The sequence below is a fragment of the Bacillus rossius genome, chromosome 3 (assembly GCF_032445375.1).
Source record: "Bacillus rossius redtenbacheri isolate Brsri chromosome 3, Brsri_v3, whole genome shotgun sequence".
In the NCBI taxonomy this organism is placed as follows: domain Eukaryota; kingdom Metazoa; phylum Arthropoda; class Insecta; order Phasmatodea; family Bacillidae; genus Bacillus; species Bacillus rossius.
The window spans coordinates 91,692,297-91,713,049 of record NC_086332.1 but is presented as its reverse complement, the minus strand read 5'-3'; the positions used below and the strand labels follow the sequence as shown (position 1 = coordinate 91,713,049).

The window sequence follows — 20,753 nt, the reverse complement described above, 5'->3', positions numbered from 1 at the left end:
TGTTCATAATTGTTCAAGTATTCAATTAATTATATTAATAATTACTTAAGTATTTAAAATATAAAATTCATAATTATTTAATGAGGATAAAACAACTGACAGAGACAAAAATTTCTATTAATAAATATTACTGTCCTGCAGAACCAATTCATTACATTTTATTTAGAAAATAATTTTTTTAAGTACTTTTAGGTTTAAATGTTGTCACCTCTAGTTTTTACTTGTATGACGACCCCTTATATATTTTTTGTCTAGTTTCTATTGAACCAGCACAAAAAATGATTTGAGGAACACGAGAGTGATGGAGGATTTAAAGCAGTGATCCTGGCAAGTTTGGGTTCACAGTCAGAATTTAAGAAGTAAAGTAAAAAATTCAAAACGTAGATGACTCCCCAGTTCTTACCATTTTCATTCATCACTATTATAAAATTCATCTCACTAAACAGGATGTCTATAAATACTTGGCGAACAAACTTCAAAACTTTTTGATGAGAAAAAAACTGTCAAAATCGACATAACACGGAATTAATATACTAGTCACAGGAATGTGCCGATTTTTTCATGTTTGAAAGCTTAATAATTTTCATGTATTTAAGCGGAGGGTCTATGACTTCTTATTTTTAACGTGCGACTATAAACTGAAGTGATGCGTCAAAAACAAGAATTTCAGTTAGGCAAAATGGTTCCAGAAGTTAAAGTTTCACGAGTTTCGGCATGGTAAATGTTGTTTGGAGACCAGTCCTCCCGTGACCGAGGCATAGAGGCGGCCGGCACGCACCTTGGTCTGGAAGCACGAGTGCAGCGCCGTGAGGAACGGGTGCTTGGCCGCCAGCGCCAGGATCCTCTTCTCCGTCATGGTGCAGTCCACGTCGTCGTCCTGGATGATGACGTCCTTCTTGAGCACCTTCACGGCGTACACCTCGTCCGTGCCCTTCTTCTCGCCCAGCATCACCTTGCCGAAGCTGCCCTTGCCCAGCACCTTGATGAAGTGGAAGTCATCCAGGCCGATCCTGCGCTCCCGCCGCTCCGGGGAGCCCGAGATCTGCTCCCCCTCCGACGCTTGCTCTGCAAGCAAGGCCAGTGCCCTCTGCCGTGTGTCCGCCTTTCTCGTAGAGACAAGATTTTACGGTTTCATCCGTGAGCCTTTTTCATTTTAAAACAGGGGAATTCAGTGTATTTTTATAAAGACAGCACCATTTTCAACAAATACGACACTTACTTGTTCATAGATACTTACTTCACCAAAACAATCTCATTTTGACAGATGCATGACGCACTTTTACCAATAAAACAATCTGTAATAAGCACGTCAAACTAGTACTAGGAAAAAATTCAAATAAATCGGCAAGTATATGTGCGTTTGAAAAATTGTACCAACGTCGTGATGTAAAAATTTATAATACAAGAAATGCAAAATTTTTTCTAAACATTTTGGCACTAACCCCATGCTAAATAATATACAATCATTAATTTAATGTACAAAAAAATTATGTTTTTGTAATGTGAGTTCAGTTTTGATTAAATATGGTGATAAATTTCATGTTTTTTTTTTTTTTTTTTTTTTTGCATTTGGTGCTTTATGGTATACTGACATGCTTTTTGGTGTTATATTGGCTTTATCGCAATTCACCTTATAATCTTGTCCCTACTTAGTAAGGTTAAACAATCCCTTATACTTTCTTTGTATTGGTTTTAACTCTAGAAAGTTTTCCATAATTTGTGACTAGTACATTAGAATATGAACTGTGTCAAAATACAACTTCAAGTTCAATAATTTTAATAAACATGTATTGGTATAATATTTGCAAACAAATGCACTTGCAGTTGTTTATACAATTTTACAGTTCTATTGGCAGTCGTACACCAATGTCGGAGCCATGCGAAGGTAAGCTACGGTCCCAAAACTCAAGGCAGCAGGATCACCATGCCACACCTGGGCTGGACTCTCATTACTTTTGGCAACCCGTGCATTCGATGGACCCCACCCACTAGACCTCACCCTTTAACTCTCTTTTCCCTGAAGTGTCTCGACACCAACTCCCTTCCTCAATACCGTAACCACCAGAGTGAGACCTTTATCGTGATTGTTGCCACGAGCAGACTCTTTGCACAAGCAACCAGGCTTTTGAAATCACAGACGAAAGTGAATATCCACTCATTTCATATGCTTCATTTGAAATGATTGAGACAAATTTTTTTGATGTTAGTTATCGGCAACAAATTGTGACAAATACAATCTTGCTTCTAGCTTGACTTTTGGCATGATTTTTTGTGAGTGTTCAATGTCCTATTGAGAGACATACTTACCATTTAGGTTCATTTTGGTATTTATCAAGTAATGTTGGTCTAATAATATTTTTGAAAAAAGTTACGTAAATTATGTATTTGTAAGAGTTCTGAAGTTGTTTAAGGATTATATTTATATTGATTATTGATAAGGACTATCTTTTACACAGATTGCAACATATGCTAAATATAAGCAGATATGAATTATGATTTACTGCAGCTTTATAAATTTCTTTGAGTAGTTCTGGCCAGTGTTAGTTGCCACATGAGATAATGCATCGTGAGAAAGTTAACAAAAATATTTAACTAATTTAAGCTGAAGTGTGTTAATGAAAAAGTAAATGACGGAAGTTTAAAGTTAACTAATTAAAAAATTACTTGATACAATTTAAGTCAAAAATTATCTAACATTAGAATTGTCTTAGTTAAAACAAAACATTAAAAATTGACTATGTACTATATGTTATTAAATAATAACTGCAGTACCTAAAATAAGGTGAATAGGATCAAAAGTTTGTAACATTATATTTTGAAACCTAATATAGCAGAAAAGAATTATACATAAAACTATGTATTAGAACTATCTTAGAACTATTCGAGCAATGTATAATTTTTTCTGCTATATTATGTTTCAAAAAAATTATGCTACAAAATTTTTATCCTTGTCACCCCTCTAATCCTAATCACCCCATTCTATGATACTCATAGTTGATAGGTTAGATTTCTGTTTTGTTGCAAAGCATCTTGATGCAATCAGTTCCTTCGTAATCTATACTGTTAAAAAAATCTGCAGTATCATTACCATATAGTATTATGCAAGAATAAAATAGCTTATATTTTATCATTTTTTACAGAATTTGAACTAATTAAAGTTATTAAAACTCTAAGCATACTCACCCCACACGCAGCTCGTGTTAATGTATGTTATCTTAGCAAATGGATTTTAATGGCTATTCCTTATGAACTGTGCGTATTTAAGGAATGAAAAGTACCTATGTATTAATGCAATATATAGGCTAATTATAGCTCAAATTTCATTATAGTCTAGTTGGAAGTAAAGTCAAAAACAAAACAAAAAAAAAATGAATTTTTTTACATAGAAATAGGATGTGTTAATCCAGAGTATTCAGTACTGTTTTAGTTTTTATTTGAAAATCAGACTGATTCCCATTTCAATCTCCCAGGCTGGCAAATTTAAAAAATTAAAAAATACCAAAGATGTAAAGTGTGTGTGTAATTTATTACATATTCAAGTTTCTTATCTTTCCCTAAGTAGATTTAGTAATATAACATTTTATTTATAAAAATAAACCTACTCAATTTTTACCACTATAAAGAGTGGTTATTTTAGAAAATAGCAAAAGGAAGTTTGTAGTTTTAGTGAGCACATTATTCTCAACTAAAATTAAATTGATCTTGACTGGATTCAGGTCTATGATTAAACTTCATCTTACTTCCTAACTGATTAGGTTGAAAGATTTTTTTTTATTATAACACAGAATTTAATCCTTTTTGCTGTTGAATCAAGAAAAATGGAAAAGACAAACAACGTTACTCTATGCATATAATTTATGCTAACATTCTTACCTTCAAATATACCCTGATAAGGAAATGGTAAAATATTTTGGAATTTTTTTTATAATCATAATCCACATTATCTAAACTTTTGCTTAACTAACTTAAGAGATTTTTTAAATATAAAACTATATTATAACTTTTTTTATCCCCTAAGTTCAGGGAATTAGGAAAATGGTTAAAATAAATGAGCTGTTTTTTTGTTTGTGTTTCATCCCTAGTATCATGGGCGCAAATCTGTAGGATTTCCAGGGGGGGCCCGTGAATTCTGTGGTTTAAGAACTTTGCGCTAGAGGTCAACCGAAACAAGTCTTCTCTGGATGATAAGCTCGTATGTTATACACTTTATTTTTACGTAAGTGATATTAACAATAAAGCAGAGCAACATATTTTTTAGTAATTATTAATTAATGACTATAAGAAGTGATCTCTCAAACATGTTTGAATAATTTGCTAACCTAAATACATAAAATATCCATGAAAAAATCTATAAAAATAATATACGTGAATATAATGCAAATAGATAACACCCCACCAATACATTACCATTTTCCAAAAGTGTTTATTCTAATTTCAGATCTTGAAGCAAAATCTTTAGCTAATTCATGTAAACTAAGTTCATCCAAACGACTTTTGTGAACATGACACACAGTCACTGAGTTGAGACGGGTTTGAGTCTGGTACTTCTTAACCATGTCTTCAGACGCCTCAGAGCTCCCATACAACAAACGTGAAAACAGAATAAAATTTCACAAATGATGTATTTGTGTTGCCGCTATAACAAGAAATACTAAAACAGAATAAAATAAATATTTAAGTGGGGCTCCCATACAACATACCTGTTTTTTGCCGTTTTTATAGATAATGGTACGGAACCCTTCGTGCGCAGGTTCGACTCGCACTTTGTCGGTTTTTTTTATACCACATCACATAATTACTGCGATTCAAATACTGTTCGTGAAATTCTTTGTTCACAGTTTTTGATGCGCCCTAAAAACCCAAAGCGCCAAAGCTAATAAACGGATCAACATCAAATGAACGATCGAATCATATTAAAACCCTTAAAGACTATTTTATTTAGTAAAAACATCAACCAGGTAAAAAAGAAAAAAACTTAATGACACAAATGAAAAATCTCGGAGATAGAACTATGAAATTTATCCTACAGCTAATTGAACCACATACATTTCTCGGCTTATATTTAGTATAAACAGTATTTTGGCAGTGAATTATTTAGTTAAAATATGCCGCTTGATTAGTTATCAAAGAGACGCGTTTGCTTCCTAATTAACTTAAAAACAGATGTGTAACGTTTAAATACTTCTTTCTCACTCTTACTTCTGTTTACTCGTGCAGTGTTGCAGTTATCAAATAACAAATGTTATAAAGTGATTATCGGCCATGAATTGTGAAAATTATCGTTTGATAATAAAAGGGGAGTGATTTTAAATTCCATATTGACGAGGAAAAAAATTATTCCCTGTATATTCACATGTAACGTACAGAGCAGCTAGCCTTACAGAATGGAGATGAGCTAAAAAATTCCAGACAATGGTACATAAGTTTCAGTTCGTAAATAAACTAAATTCTGCTATAATTACTGTTAAAGTATTAAGTTGTTTATTTACTGGAAAAAAAAACGTTACATAATCACTTAAATAAAATATATTACCTAAATAATAGTCACTACTTATAAAACAATCAAGCTTACCATGTGAGAATCAGATTCTGTTTTCCGTTTCTTCCGCGTCACGAACTTATCCATGTTGATGTTTGCCAAGAAAGCAGAAGACTGGCGCACACGAGAGCAAAACCACTTTAAAAACAGACTACCTGAAACCTATAATACTGTCGTTTCAGAGGACAAGGTAGTGTGGGTAACAATGGGGAGGAAATTCTAACGGAACCCTACCCTAGCTTCGTCCTTTGGAATGAACGGTTTCTAGGAATTAAGGGTTTTTAAAGTTCGCATTGGAAAACTCCATACCATGGCTTTCGCAGAAGGGGTAGGGGAAAATAACTACGGAACTCGAAGGTAGGAATGTAAAGCATGTCAAAGTGCCTGTCGTAAATAATAATCTGATATATATATATAATATATATATATGTTGTGTACACCATTAACTTTAAAATCACGAAGTGGGCCCCCCCAAGGAGGGGCCCATTAATTCCAGGGGAGGCCCGGGCCCCCCTGGCCCCCCCGGGATCTACGCCCATGCCTAGTATTGTACCTCTAGTTTAATTAACTTAGTAGATCTTACCCATTTTCACCCCCTGAGATTTGTTATTTCATGATATTAAGTTTGTTTGTTTGTTTGTTAATCCAGTAAATTTTATATATTTTGTACAAATTGGTTCATTAGTAAAGACATGATTATGTCAAACATACAAATATTCACATCTATATATTAAATTAGAATTTAAAAAAAAAATCATAAAAATATATCTTGAATAATTTTCAAAAAATTTAAAATAGTGAAAGTTTCTTAACATATGCTAACAAAATCAGCCTTTTACTTTTCAAAATATATCGTGACGTTGCAGCCTCCTGCTCTCCAAAACTTTAACCATTTTTTCGTATAATGTTTTACTACAATAGAGCAGCTGATTCTATATTTCAAAGTGTGGCGTTTATGCCACATTATTTGTCTTAATTAGGTTTTTAAGACAATCATATTTTTTACGTATTGATTTCTTTTTGGTTACAGAATAGTTTAAGGTACTTTTGTATCTATTGTAAATATTTTAAGTTTGGTGGTTTATTACTGCTTTTATTCCTGGTTGGCTGAAAGGCTCTGGCCGAAGACCACTGCTTCCAGAAAGTTTTAGCTGGCTCTAGAATTTGAGTCAAGTGTAAGCATGTAATATATAAAATGTTGGCAATAATTTTTATTAAGTTTTTTAGTAAATTTTTCTTTGCAATTTTGTACTACATATTAATTAAAGCTTAAAATATTTGGACTGTTTCGAGAAAATAATCTGGGTGAGAACTTTTGAGTGCATCGATGACTGTTAGAGGGCCTGATGTCAGCGGTGGTTGACCGCGGCAGTATAGACAGTGACGGCTGGGCCGGCGATATGTTGGGCGTCCGTTTCAGGCACTGTGTTTATAATAGTGGTGCATAAAAAGAAATACTTTTACGTGAAATTAGGTCTACACGCAATGTGCTAAGTGATAAATAACTCCGTGAACGACCAAGTGAGAGAAGAGTGCTATGCCAAGCAAGTGGATCCATGGCACGGATTTTTGCGCGCAAATGCTTCGCGTCTGGAAACAGCCTTACGACCGAGCATGTACAATGCAGCTATGTGGATGAGGTGCTCAGGTAAGAAGGATGACAAGTAAGTAGCCACCTACTTATATTTTTTTGAATGGCTGTTTGGATCCCAGGGTTGGTAGCATGGCGATAAAATAAACTGATTGAACAAGTTGTGGTGCGCAATTATGTGTTTGGATTTTGTCAAAAAATCTTGCAGTCCAAACTCGTAGACATAATGCAAAGATTGGAAGACTTAGCTTGAGTGTATTGCGTGCTTTGGTAACGCGATGATAAACTTGCGGAGTTAGTGACGTTATGGCCCTTTTGAACTGGTCGGCAGTGCGTTTAACAAACTCAGACTTTGCCTGGCACCGAACTGTTACTACAATTTTTTTAAGAGAAAGTAATGTTTGTAATATTTGTTTTATTGTAAATTACGTTTGTAGCAAGACATCTTGCAGTGGTAAAGTAGGGAGCTCCCAGAATTTTCCTTAGTATTGTTTTTATATGCATATTTATAAATATTGTATTTTATGTTCTTTAAATGATTCATACAGTGGGTATTTTGATTTAATGCAACTGCATTTAATTGTATTTTATCATAATATTATTTTAATATGAAATTGAAGTGTGGCCAAGTTGTAATATAATTTACGTGAATGTAGCAGGTTATAATCATTATGCTACGAGCCTTTGTAATCATAGCCTTTATTTACCTTTTTCATAGATTTTTATATAAAAATTTTTATGAATGTTTACATATATTTTTTTTTTGGGAAACCTGTCTCATGGTCTGTTATTTCTGCATTTGAATATAAGTTTTTCTAATGATGTAAGAGTTTGTAAAAAAGATAAGAAATCAGACTAAAAAAAAAGTGCTAAAAAGTTATTAATATTTTGTGGACTGCTGCTTCAAAAACACATACCTTTCCTTTTTTTAAAGTACATTTTTTAAGTAATTTTAAATGGTATATGTTTTTTATAAATTTTGCCTACACCCTGATATGATGGGTTTTAAGTCAGGATTTTTGCACGATTTAAATAATTTTTGGTATCTGCAATGTTGTGCAAACCAGGGCCAGGTATGGGAGTTGTCTCATACGCTGGAGCGGAGAAAAGGGGACAAAAGTCATCGTGTCCTGGTTTAATAGTGTATATTTAATTTGCAAAGTGTTTTAATTTGTTCTTGAAGTTTTTTGAGCATTTTATTTCTAAAGAGCCATTTAAATAACTTACTTTTTTTTTAATTTAGTGACCCAATTTAGATAGTGTTTAAAAGTGGTTTGATTTTAATAATTTTATATGGATGCTAGTTAAGGACACCCCGCTTCACTGGGTTTATTTTCCATACATTCATTCCAGTACATTTAATGATGGGTGTTCAGTGGCCGGTGGTCACACACATCAACTGGAGAAATCCTAAACATAATAGGAGATTCCGTAGAACACTTTTTAGATTTTGTAGAACATGTTAGTCAAAATGTATGAAAATCCGAGGTCGACCACTTTCAACCACCAAATCTCCCACACCATCAAAGCTACCAACAAGCAACCACCATGGTGCACGATGGGAGACTCAATATGTATTACTACCACTCACATACACCAGTGTTCTCCGGTGGGTAGGCATGGCTGCAAGGTGAAATATATGGAGACATTAATCCACACACACACATGTATCTATATGAATATATATGTGCGAGTCTATATATGTGTGTGTGTGTGTTGTGTGTTACGGGTAATGCTAGAAGAAGACGTAATCTTAGATTTACCTGGGTTAACTTAGCATTATCCAAGTTTGATGGGTAAAACTCGAATAATCACTCAAATAAATTTGAATTACGCATTTACCAATGCACACCTGGATCTGCCTAACGCTGACTGGGTGATGTCGGGTGTTGCATCATGTCTGAGCACGTGGCACAAACCACGCGCGACATCCCCCACGCCGCTTAGTGACAGAGTGGCGGCCGAACTGAGTGTGCACACGGTGTTTCATGAGTGTTTTTACAAAAATTTTTAAGAGTTATTTTCTGTGAAGGGATTGAACTGCTTTTACTTTAACAAAGAATAGTATTTGCAATTAATCGGCTCTGTTAAATCTGCAAAAGAAGCTAAATGGAAGACAAATTTCCAAACTGGCGACTGACGCAATTTGCTTTGTGTTCAGGACATGGCGTTGAAAAACTGAGACAACAATGAAATATTATGTAACTAACGATTAGATGTTTGATATTTTGTATGAAACTCATTTGACCGTTGGACATGGACGAAAAAATTGAACAAAAAATAAAATTGCAAGAAAAAGAATACAAATATAACTCAGGACATTATAAACTTATATAGTTATTTTTTATTTATTTAAAATTGTAACATGCCCAACAACAGTCTTTAGACTTTTATGGTAGGCACGACACATGTAGACAAATACACAATGTTGACAAATACAATGTTGTCACTGCAAATATATGGACTCCCACCCTCATCAGTACCGTAGCAGGCAAAACATCCGCAAACAGCCAACACACGAGGATGAGAGTACCACTTATCTACAGTGACAACAACAAATACAAACTCAGGATTAATAACAACATAAGTATTATTTTGTGAAATTGCTTTACAAACTATTGTCATAATTATAATTTTGATTATATTTCATTACGACTTTTCTCATTCAAAATACTTTAAAAAGGTATATTTAGTTAAGGTATCAATGTTTTGTTGGTCGTTAAATTCATTAAATTAAACTAAAATTATCAATCATTTGGTTTTTCTAGCACTACCCAGTCAGCATTGGGTAGACCCAGATGTACACAGGTAAATACCAAATTCAAATTTATTTAAGTTATTATTCGGACTTTACCCAACAACCTTGAATAATGCTAAGTTAACCTGGGTAAACTTAAATTTACTTCTTCTTCTAGCATTACCTGTGACATACAAACACACACACACACACACACACACACACACACATATATATATATATATACAGGGTGGCCATGAATATGTGTTACACATTGATAGGGATGGTAGATGTAGATGTGTGGAAAACATTTTATTAAGAAACCCATGTCCGGATATACATCCTTATACCTGAAACAGCGCAACAAAGTAACAGGGGTAGGTAGGCAACAAGGCGACAACAAGCCAGTGAAAACATGTTGTGTTGTCTTACCTACTACCCGATTTGACGATCAGTGACCGCACGAGTCACCGTGCATGTGTTACACTCGATATTGTCACAGTTGCAGAGGCGACATGGATGGCTACACACTGACAGAGCTAGCCAATATGCATTTAGTGTATGGTGCAGCTGGCGGCAATGGAAGAGAGGCGGAGAGACAGTATCGTGAGAGGTTCCCTAACTGACGGCACCCTGCACACACAATATTCGCACGCATTGACCGCCATTTGCGGGAAACGGGTTCGCTGTGCGTCACGAAGCCAGCATGTGGTTCAAGAAGGACAATACGGACACCTAGCTTTGAGGAAGAGGTGCTGGAACGAATTCAGGACACACCATCTACCAGCACACGGGCGATAGCACATGCCATGCACACCTCCTGTCAATCTGTTGCACTGGTATTAAAGGAACAACTTCTACGCCCGTATCATGTACAGAAGGTACAGACCTTACAAGAAGCTGATTTTCCTGCACGACATGAGTTTTGCCGATGGTTGCTGCAGTGCTGCGAAACATGCCACAGTTCCAACAGCATGTGCTGTTCACAGACGAGAGCTGCTTCACCAGGGATGGCTTGTTCAATACACGTAACACTCACGTTTGGGCCGAGCAACACAGTCACACGACGTATCCAACCCGCCACCAACAGCGATTTTCAGTGAACATCTGGGCTGGGATACTAAATGACAGTGTACTAGGGCCACACATTTTGCCACCACGCCTCAACGCTGCAGAGTATCTGCGGTTTATGCGCGATGTTTTACCTGACATGTTGGATGACGTCAGTCTTGATATTCGTGCGTCATTGTGGTTCCAGTGTGATGGAGCACCAGCTCACTATGCCCTCTGTGTTCGTGACCACCTGAACAGACCATTTGGACAGCGGTGGATAGGACAGGGTGGTCCCATTGCCTGGCCACCGCGTTCCCCGACCTCTCGCCTTTGGACTTTATCTTTGGGGCCATGTGAAGTCCCTTGAGTACGCCACTCCTGTACATACCAGGGATGAACTGGTGGGCAGGATACATGCTGTGTTTCAGACCATAGGAAACACACCAGCTGTCTTCGCCGATGTGCGACGCAACCTGTTACGGCGCTGCACTGCATGTATCGGGTGTGGCGGAGGACATTTTGAGCAGCAAATGTAAAGCGTACGAATGAACCTGCATAAATACAGATACATATGTGTCGTTATTGACATCCGACGTCACCGTCCCTGCCAGGTTGCCTACCTACCCCTGTTACTTTGTTGCGCAGTTTTCAGGTATAAGGATGCATTTCCGGACATGGGTTTCTTAATAAAATGTTTTCCACACATCTACATCTACCATCCCTATCAATTTGTAACACATATTCATAGCCACCCTGTATATAGTACTAAAATGGTTATAATTTACATGTTAGTATATGTTGTTTTTGTTTTTTGGCACTTGAGAAATTTTCCAGTCTCAGGAAGTAAAAAAAGACAGGGAGTGCAACAATCAGGTGTCTGCCCAAGAGATATAATTATTTTCTCGTGGTTATTAATGGAAAAATCCCGCACCTAGGCGCATGATTGTGCAGACAGGAAATTTTGGCATGTACCCAGCACACTTATTTTCAACACCCAATCAGGACGCACTATGTCCTGGCATGCTGTGTTGCTCCATAACCTCATGGAAGAATGATTACATTTGTTAATCTTAGGAAGCCGGCCTTCAAGGTGAAGAGCCTTATGTATTTCCTTATAAGGTAATGTTTGTTGTGATTGGTTGGTTGGCCCACAAGACTGCCTCCCTCTGTAACACTTTCAAAAAGGAAGGTAGCTGCGTTGTCTAACTCAACTAGTCTGTCGTCAGATGCTGTCCTGACTGGTCATGTCTTCTGGCGACTCACCATAAAACATAATGAAGAATTAAGGGCGAGAGAATTTAAGGCTTTTTGGTCTGAGTCGGCCGCAAATAAATCTCTTTTGGCAATACATATGCAAATTATAATCTTTTTGACCACAATTTTTGGCATTTGACCCACAGCGACCGCAAATTTTCGTGCAGCAATCACCCCAGTGCCCCTGGGCCAGATTTGTACTCGCAACAAATACAGTTGGGGAACTTTATTGGAAGTTTCATAGTTTGACATCATCAGAAAATCTGTAAGACAGTATATGTAATCACGTTTGCTGTAATTTGTTTGGACTGTATGAGGGTATGTAATTGTTCAAATAGGGGTAACAAGAATAAATTTCAAAGGAAAATGCAGCAATTTAAAACAATTCAACAACTAATACTAAAGTAGTAACACCAGAATTTCAGGAAAACATTTTTTACTGCACATAAACAGTATCATATCTTCAAGTGTGTTATATATAATTACCATTCTGAGTTGCCTAGTCGGGCCAGTTTGGAATGTAACACCTTAAAAACAACACTCCACTTTAAAAGCCAAGCTGAGCTCGAGTGAACCAGACCAGGAAGAACAGTGACTTTGTTAACGTGTACCTCGTGCTGTTATGCGTGTGTCCGGGAACGTAAATACCTGTCTCTTTCCCATGTGTGCTCCACTCTTCCAAGAGAAGGGTGACTGCAAAGTCATTTTGTTTCATCCAGTGTAGAGTCCTTTAGGCCGCATCTACACAGAGAGCTACTTTGCCACATGACATTTCGGACAGCGTAGATGCTTGCTTGGTGTGAACATTGTCTCGTGTGACTGAGGATATCATGCTCCATGTGTTTCTGTTTTCCATCCAGTGTGAGTTCACCAAAGGGATGTCGCGCGACACTTTTATCCTGTTCCAGATGTGGCTCTACAGTGCACCGACTGTGTGTACATGTGCAGAGTTAAGCAGTCATGTTGAGGCAGACACACCACCAATTACAATCCTGCTGCCTCTGTGGTCTGTACCTTCTCATGCATACAGCTTGGAATAAGAACAATGTCAAGTGTCCCAGAATACAGATTTTCATACGGTTCAGTGCATTTGCACTAGCCGAGTGTTTTCGGCATAGGACGTCTGAAGTACACTACACTGGAGATCGCAGTTCATATCTACAGCACATAGCATGCAATGGTACTTCATGAGAGTATGTATAATACAGGCATTGTGGACCTTAAGTATATAGACCTTAAGTATAAGGACCTTAAGTATACAAGTCTTGCAGCATGGTAGTTACATATTCATACACAATAACATAGTTTGATTCTTTAAACAATTAGGGAATATAATGGGATATCATTATAATATGAAAGTGTATTTATCACAGTATTTCATACATCTATGGAAAAGTTGCAAATTTGTGGATGCACTGGTGTGACTTTTTAAGAAAAACTTAGTAATGTACAGTGATCATTGTAAGGTTCAAAAACTAACCAGTATAAAGAGTAGACCAAGGAAATAAAATAAATTAAACTTCTTTACAATTTTACCACTTACAAATTTATTTATGAACCATTAGGTGCAATTTTATAATTTTTTTTGACTGTACTTCTTTCCTCAGCCTTGCTGATAGCTTATTATTTATAATCATTGGACCATGTATATCATTATAGAAACTATTTAGTCTTTATTTATAATCATTGTTTGGATAAAAAAATTTTATGGATATTTTAAATAATATTCACCTATTACTGGTCACAATCTAGAAAACAAACAAGTCAGTATGATGCACGACGTAAATAAAGTATGTTCAAGTCTGCAGAAATGGCTTTGAAGTAAGTATTGGCAATTCGCCGATAGCACCGCCTACTGGAGTGTCTTGAAGGTGTCGGACAGTCACGGGGTAAGGTAATTGCTGCCAGGCGGCCGAGCTAAGATGTGCTCATGCTGTGTGCGCGCGAACCATTTTCAGAGAATTGTGTTACATGATCGGAACTATGAAGTGAGGTGCTACTGAACGCAAGCTGAGACAGCGTCAAGACGCCTTGTGTCTTGGCACACATTTGCGTTGGGAGCGGGATCAGCTGGGAAACTTAAAGATGTCGCAGAGATGGTAATCCGCCATACTGGGTTGTGAAAGACAGCTCTTTGCGCACCGAGTTATGACTCGCATGCCTCAGCGAGTTGCAAGTATGCCCCAAACCCAATGCTTCAATTATAAGTATTTATGCCATCATAATTATTAACTTCTTATTCTCGTGTAGTTAATTAACTATAAGTTCCTGCAAGAGCCTTGGAGCAATATAACTAATTAACTTTGTAACTGTGCACAGCATTTCCCATTATTTTCGTGACAGTATGTATAGGAACCTTTTATGAAGTGCCCTACAGTTTATGGAAAAGCGCATGCTTGATCATCATATTAGACCACCTCAGCTTAAGAAGCATTATAAACTTTTTTGAACAAAAATAGTACTGTCTTTCTCTCTCATATCAACATTAAAAGTTAAAATCCCTTTTAAAATTCTTCAAGAAATTCAGTATTTAAATGATGTGGTTCTTCAAACACAATATCGGGCAGCGAGTGAAAGGAGTGTGTAATTTACTTGTGACTGTCGTAGCTACTGAAACAAGGATGTCAGCGACAAGTGTTCCAAGTTTCCTGACAGTAATTATTAACTACTTCATGAAACGTTTCTTGCAAAATTGATCATCAAGACATTGTATTAATTCAGAATGTGCAAAAATGACCAATAATAAAATAGGGAACCCTCAACCAAATCATTTCTGAACTAGGTATGCATTGATATGTTTAGCATGATTCTTATAATGAGTTTCTTGTGTCATATTTTTCAATTATGTAGATGTCAACTTAAAGTTATAAAGACACATGAAATCATTAGTCAGCTCAAAAGGATTGGTGTCAGTGACAAGACCTAGGCACGAAGGCTCCCTTAATATTTTCTGGTGTAAACATTGATAAACAACAGCTATACCAACAGACTACACTCCCATTGTATATTACTACAAAATAACATCAAACAGCAAATGACCCAATTTAGACAAAGAAATCAGTTATTTCAACAATTTCCCAATATTATCTTGTCCCACCATCATACTAAAATATTAATTTGTATCTGTAAATTGTTTTCCGGTCAGAGGGCGGGCAAGCCGGGAAACTGTCCATTTATTACCAACGCACCTATAGTGTCATAAGATCTTAAGATAAATTAGCAAAACCATGTCAACATTTAAGTTCCAGGTTGGCTTAAAAATGTTTTTAAGAGTTTAATTGCAAATTTTTCTGGGAAGGGCAGCTGAACCCCCTTTTTCTCTGGGTGCTATTCCATACCCCCCAAGCCTCTTGAAAAGGCAAAATATTAGGGCCCCACAAAGTCTAGGACTGCCACTGTATCCAGATATGTGAATGTTGTGAAATAACAGCTCTTAAAATGAATCCACAAAACCTCATGTTACAATCTGAAACTACACTCCAATATGTTGATATTTATCACACTTTAAAACTCAACAGAATAAAAAGATTCGTCTTTAACTTGATACGTATTAGTTACATTAAATAAATAGTAACCAATTAAAATTGTTTAATTTTTTCATGTTTTCTGGTAATTTATTATAAACAAATTATATTTTGTACAGCTCTCTTTTCCAAGAAGCTTTCAAACAAACTATGTGACAACAGGCTCACTACTTTGATTAAGTTGATGCGAACAATGAATTTGTGGACTTTACTGAGTTAAATGAGAAGATTTATCTAAGGATACTATTTATGTAGTTTGGAAACCTACTACACATATCTGTAATGATCTTCCCGCATCTACAGTGAATGAGCAAACTAGTATGTATACAATAGTTTGCCCATCTATACTTATTACCATTCTCTATCATCAAGAAGAATTTCAATCAATATCTCTTCATTAACATTAAAAAAAAAATTAACAAAGAAAAATGATCATTAACCAGGTATACAACGTTTTTGTAATGCACAGGTCTGACTTTTAGTAAATATTACCCATGTATTCTATAAAAAAAATATAGATTCACTGTTACAAGACCCACCAAGTGATACTCGATCTTATTTTATGAACTGTCTTACTTCGTATAAGGACATACTACTTGTAAATAGTCTAGTCTCTGTTAAGCAGTGAATCTGTTCAGTGTGTTTAAAAAAAATTATTTTATTTGACTTCTTTTACTAATTATTTTTGTACATGAACAAATAACAAACACAATGTTAAGTCAAAATAACAAAAAAATTTATACAAATAAAATTGCAGTATTCATCAGAAACCACACAAATTCTAGAATGCAGTACAGTACACTATTCACAATGAAAGGCATAAATTATAGTTGAAGAGTAAAGCAACATGCTCAACAAAACAGTAACCAAACAAAAAATAAAATGAGAGTAAAAAATTTTTCAAAAAAATATTGTTACAAAACAAAAGCTAAAAAAAATCAAGTATCTCTTACATAATATATACAAAAAAAGTAAATGTTAATAAAATAAAAAAAAGGCTTAGTAAAATGACAGAGCATTCCACACCAAAAAAATCAAGTTGTAAATACAGTTGGCCGATGTAAACAAACTATACAAATTCCTACACAAAAAACATTTTCAACAACTGTTGGCCTATTTAGGGGTTACAACAAATATACTGGAAAAATCTTACACCCTTACATCTATGGTCTCGGGGCCGAACTACAGAAATGTACAAGGGGAGACACAAAGAGAAATACGGATGTAAGTGGTCAATGTTGGCACCTCTGTTCGCCTCTGCGGGAGCATCCTCCGACCTTAGTTTCTCCCGAATCTTCTCTTCCATGACTTTCTGGGCGATGAAACGCATACGGGCCTCATCGTCCACCTCTTCAGGCTGTGCCTCGCCCTGCCCCTCCGGTGTGCCTTCACAACCAAGCCACTCGTGATTAGCCACTCGGCAGTCGGTCCCGCCCCCCGCCACAGCCCGCCCGCCTCCACCAGGCCACAGTCACCACACCCAACACGTTCAGTTAGTGCAAGCTACAGACAAGACCGGGACACGTGGTGATTGTTAGTTGTCAGATTCACTTCATGGACTTCCCGACCACACGACATCAAGCCCCGACATGGACAACACTTTCAAACAACCCTAAACAAAACCTGAAAGACAAGTTACAAACAATCCTTTTACCTTATTTAGGAAGTGATAAATTTTCTTATCAGAATTTGTACTGCCATTTATTTTTAATAAGGGGTTACTGTTTTGTTACAATCATTCTACAGCATCATTTATTTCAGAACATTAAGAGTAAGCTACGTACCATAAACTTAATTATTTTAATACCCTGGCTCAACATTTCTCCTCAGCTATGCTATAGTTTTACTTGATTTGTAAAGAGTTTCTAATTCCATCTACCAAGAATGTACAGGATACCAGACATGACATAAAAACAGGTTAAGTATAGAAATAAGTTGCCCTGTTAATAGTGACAAGGCGTAATATTAATGGAAAGTTCACAAGCAAGTAATTTTTGTTACCAGATATGTTTGGCAATATTGAGATCTTAATCAAACGACAAACATTGTACAGGAAATGGATAAAAAATTAATTTTTTTTAACATTAATTTTTATTTCTGGACGATGAAACAATTATGTAGTGTCAATGAGTGCATTGGTATGTGTGTTAAAGTATGTGTGGGAAACAACGTGTGAGAATTGTTAGTGTGAGAGAGTATGGAAGAAAAAAATCATGGACATAAGTATGCAAGAGAGAATGGGTGCAAGTAAGCATGAGTATAGAAAGTACTTGCAAAAGCATGTAATTTTATAGTCATACATAAATACTTGAACACATATATTCATACACACATTGTCACATGTACAAGATTAAAGGTATGACAAATAATGGCTAAGAGAAAGCAAAGAAGCCATAAAGCATTGTTGTGCAGTGTGTTTATGTTCATTACAGAATGGGTACAAAGAGCCTTGAAAGATGAAGTAAACGTTGAAAAAAATAACATACACCATACCCTTCTCCCGAAATCTTTTAGTAAAACAATGACACAGAATTTGTAAAAGAAACTGCAATAACCTCAGAGGAAAAGTAAATATTAGAGGCAGAAGAATAATGATTCCCAGAACTTCCAGACAGATACAATGAAGAAATTATCATTTCCCAGTGTATCAACATTTCAGTCACAAAACACAACAGCTCAAAAATTAAAATGGCCAATCAAATATTTTGCAACAGACACGTCAACTTCTACTTCGAAATACATTGTCCTTAACATGGTGCAGCAGCAGAAATAAATGAAACATTACAGCCCTTAAAAGACAACTCTGAAAAACCAAAAAATTAAAAATTAACAAAAGTTCATGCAACAGACTTTTTGATGATACATGCATTCAGATGTCTAAATTAAAAGAAGAAAATCTGCACAGCAGTTAGTTCACTAATATTTTGCATTACAGCATGTTTTGAACACACTGTGGCTGGTTCTACCATTAGGGCTAAAGTATGGTATTACAAATCAAGTACCAAAATTAATTTGTAAAACCTACTTATAAACACTTCATGAGTACATATGTACTCAATATCAGAGATTTGAAAACAAATGGTCAACTTGAGTTGAAATACCATTTAAAGCAATAATTACACTAATCAATATACTGTCTTCACAATAATTGTAAAAAAAAAACTGTAGTGCACTGACCCACATTGATACTTTATACATACTATTACAGTGCAATAATGTAATAAGCCTTATATGTAATAAATTATTTATTTGTAACAAGCAGTCTAACATTTTAACAGGATTTCTACTGAATTGCAGAAACTAATGACTAATTTTTTCCTTCACTTTTACATGTATGCTCTTGATTTACATCAATCCCTCACAAAATAAAAATAATAATGTTTTTCCCGCTTTCAAAAGCTTACCCTGGTCAGGGCACATCCTTCTAAGTTGAAGGAAAAAAAAGAGTGCGTATAACTCTGTACACGTAATAGAAGTAAAACTTCTTTGGCAATTCAAACCTCGACTCTTAAGTATATCGTAAGGGGTAAAATGGCAGAGATAGAAAGAGAGAAGGAACAAAATTTTCTAAAGAAAAAAAAATAGAATTAATAGGATTTAAATAATGTTTTTAAGAGGTTCAAAATGAAGACATTATAGCCAAAAGATCAGTTTTGGGCGTGTTACTGTTTCTTCAAATAATTCTGCCATTTGGAACAAGCCAAATCTCATAAAGGGTAGCGCTGTCTATGCGGGAAATTCAGGGACTGTCTCAACAGAGCTCTCTCCGCTGCTGGTTGAACAAAGAGGAATGTGAACACACTGGTAGCGAATATAAAATTCAAGGCACTCACAGCGGACTGTATAGAATATATATTTTCTGAAACAAGCGCATGCGTACACTTTCTGTCTTATTCTTTCATTATTCTATCTCTCTTGAGTCTATTTTTTTGGGTGGGAGACGAATCATCGCACAAAGAGGAGAACGAAAACGAGTCCAGCAATGTATATACCATAGTGCTCTCTTTATACATCTTTGGCCAAGTACCTATTCCTTGTCCTTTTCACATCAGAAACATTTAACAACAATGTTTCATGAAAATGTTGCATAAAAATCTGACCCTGAAATTTTACTCTCATAGTGCCCAAAGAAGTTTCACTTCAAAAATGAAACAAGGAGCAATGCACTGTAGTTAGAGAAAATTTGTAACTAATCCTATCTAAATATTGTTCAAAAATATATTTTTTTAATTATGTTCTTTTTCTTTTGTTATTATTTATTATTGTATGACCCCATGACCCTACTCCCCCAATGAAAAATGACCCACTTCTGTTTTCTGCTGACTGTCCCCTTGTTTGTACTTATCTTATAAACATTCCCCAAGATATTGTACTTTTAATATGTTACTATATAAATAAAATATGAAATGTATTGATTCAACACTTTGTCTGGGAAACTAACAATTAAAAGGTTACATGATTTAACAGATAGTTAATATTTCTTGAACATTATTTAATTTTTGACCCTTAAAGACCTATATTGGGATTCAAGGGTAGATTCGATTTACTCTTTGTGATTCAAGTTGCAGATTCAGATTTGGGAAAATTGGGATTTTGACCATTACTTAAACATTATATTCCTTGTACAATATTAAAGTTAAAGATGTTTGAGAAATGTCAATAATGTGAAACATATTTTAGTTAAGTTGAACGATACACCTAACAAAAATCACTGCATAATTATTTTTAAGATATTTTCTGACAGTGAAACTTTTCAGTGACTTTAGCGACTTTTGTGATACAATAAACATGCTGTACAATAAAAATATACAGCCTAGTTCATGGGAGCATCTATCCTAAAATCGGTTAGTTAAGCTACAGCACCAACTTCATGTTCACATAAAGTATGCATCATTTTGGAGTCTCCACATGTTTCCCTGAAAAGCTGTCTGGCTTTGACAGGAAAGCAGAATATTTGTCTTCCTTAGCCATGTACCAAGGAATTTTTACATTTTCAGAGACTTTTATGCCTGATATATTTTATTCTACTTCATTTGACTGATGGGAAGGTGGTTC

General features: G+C 35.6%; 1 protein-coding gene across 3 annotated transcripts in view; it reads right to left on the bottom strand.

Moving 5' to 3' along the window:
- Positions 1-20,753, bottom strand: part of LOC134531025 (protein kinase C) — a 270,374-nt gene that overhangs the window by 69,929 nt on the left and 179,692 nt on the right. For 2 of the 3 annotated variants that reach the window (XM_063366515.1, XM_063366517.1), the window contains 2 exons: positions 16,944-17,084; positions 779-1,065 (listed from right to left, as the gene is read on the bottom strand). In XM_063366515.1, the coding sequence (XP_063222585.1) occupies positions 779-1,065; positions 16,944-17,084 (428 nt within the window). The remainder of the gene's footprint in view (positions 1-778; positions 1,066-16,943; positions 17,085-20,753) is intronic. The other variant, XM_063366516.1, reaches the window with a different exon arrangement.